Source organism: Trichechus manatus, unplaced genomic scaffold (assembly GCF_000243295.1).
Source record: "Trichechus manatus latirostris isolate Lorelei unplaced genomic scaffold, TriManLat1.0 scaffold00038, whole genome shotgun sequence".
NCBI lineage: Eukaryota > Metazoa > Chordata > Mammalia > Sirenia > Trichechidae > Trichechus > Trichechus manatus.
This window is the reverse complement of record NW_004443974.1, coordinates 17,928,550-17,929,744: the sequence shown is the minus strand read 5'-3', so window position 1 is coordinate 17,929,744 and position 1,195 is coordinate 17,928,550. Positions and strand designations below refer to the sequence as shown.

The following is a 1,195-nucleotide window of genomic DNA, read 5'->3' as shown; positions in this document are numbered from 1 at the left end:
GGGTCTGGGATACGTCCATGTTCTTCCACTTCCTCGGCAGATACCTGAGATTCATCCTAATTAAACAGCATCTAAGTTAGTCTACAGCCTTCACTACAAAGGCTCAGTGAGAAAAGCAACAGGTTCACATAAGGTCCGTGGGCTGGCTCAGCCCAAACCCAGTCAGGGTGCCATTTTGCAAGGACTTACGTTGCAGGATCTTCTGGTTGCAAATATCTGGAGGTAGCGGAGGGCAGCCGCCACCAAGCAGACAGTGGTGGTCAGGGCATTCAAGGCACACAGGGCGAAGAGGACTTTCTGGAACAAGGAATCAATGACATCACCACAGTTGTTCAGTAGTTTGGAATAACCAAAATGCAATGCTAATTTTTTAAAATCATATTGTCCTAATAAGACAAATTTTATGAGAACATGCATATAAAAGACTTAGGTGGTGTTTGGTTTATAGTACATACTAAAATAAGTGCTGGTTATTATCATGACCCTCATTCAATAGTATGGACTTAATTTTAAAATATTTTAGAAACTTCCTGTTATGGATTATATTGTGTCCCCACTTCCTCCTCCCAAATATGTGTTGGAATCCTAATCCCTATACGTGTGGATGTGATCCTATTTGGAAATAGGGTTTTCTTTGTTACGTTAATTACATCATACCCAAGTACGGTGAGTTCTAAACCTAATCACTTCCGAGTTATAAAAAGAGCAGATTACACACACACACACAGGAAGACAGTCGCCATATGAGGATCATCTACAAGCCAAGGAATGTCCAGGACTACCTACAAGGAAAGAACCGACACAGCTGAGATCCTGATCTGTACTTTTAGCCTCCAGAACTGTGGAAAAATTAATTTCTGTTCTTTATAGCCACCCACTTGTGGTATTCCTGTTACAGCAGCACTAGGTAACTGAGACACTGTCTCAGAAAGATCTGGTATTACACTCTTTCTTTTTGCAAGCTTCAGAATACTATCTGGAAACACGGCTTCCAAGACAGCCATGAATTTCTCTTGTGTAGTTGGTGTCCACAGTGACAGCAATTCCCAGCTTCCCTCTCCCCCAGCCTCCCACCAGGACAGCACGCTGCTTCATTTGTGGCCACCAGTTCTATTTCCGGAGCAATTGGCAGTGCTGCCTAAAACACCCAACTAGGATACTGCAGCAGGCAGGCCAGCCAGAAAGTAAACAGGAC

The 1,195-nt window shown here is 43.4% G+C and overlaps 1 protein-coding gene across 1 annotated transcript in view; it reads right to left on the bottom strand.

Moving 5' to 3' along the window:
- Window positions 1-1,195, bottom strand: part of ENTREP1 (endosomal transmembrane epsin interactor 1) — an 88,030-nt gene that overhangs the window by 21,977 nt on the left and 64,858 nt on the right. Inside the window, exons 5-6 of the mRNA XM_023730622.1 lie at window positions 190-297; window positions 5-56 (exon numbers count right to left, since the gene is read on the bottom strand). Of these exons, the coding sequence (XP_023586390.1) occupies window positions 5-56; window positions 190-297 (160 nt within the window). The remainder of the gene's footprint in view (window positions 1-4; window positions 57-189; window positions 298-1,195) is intronic.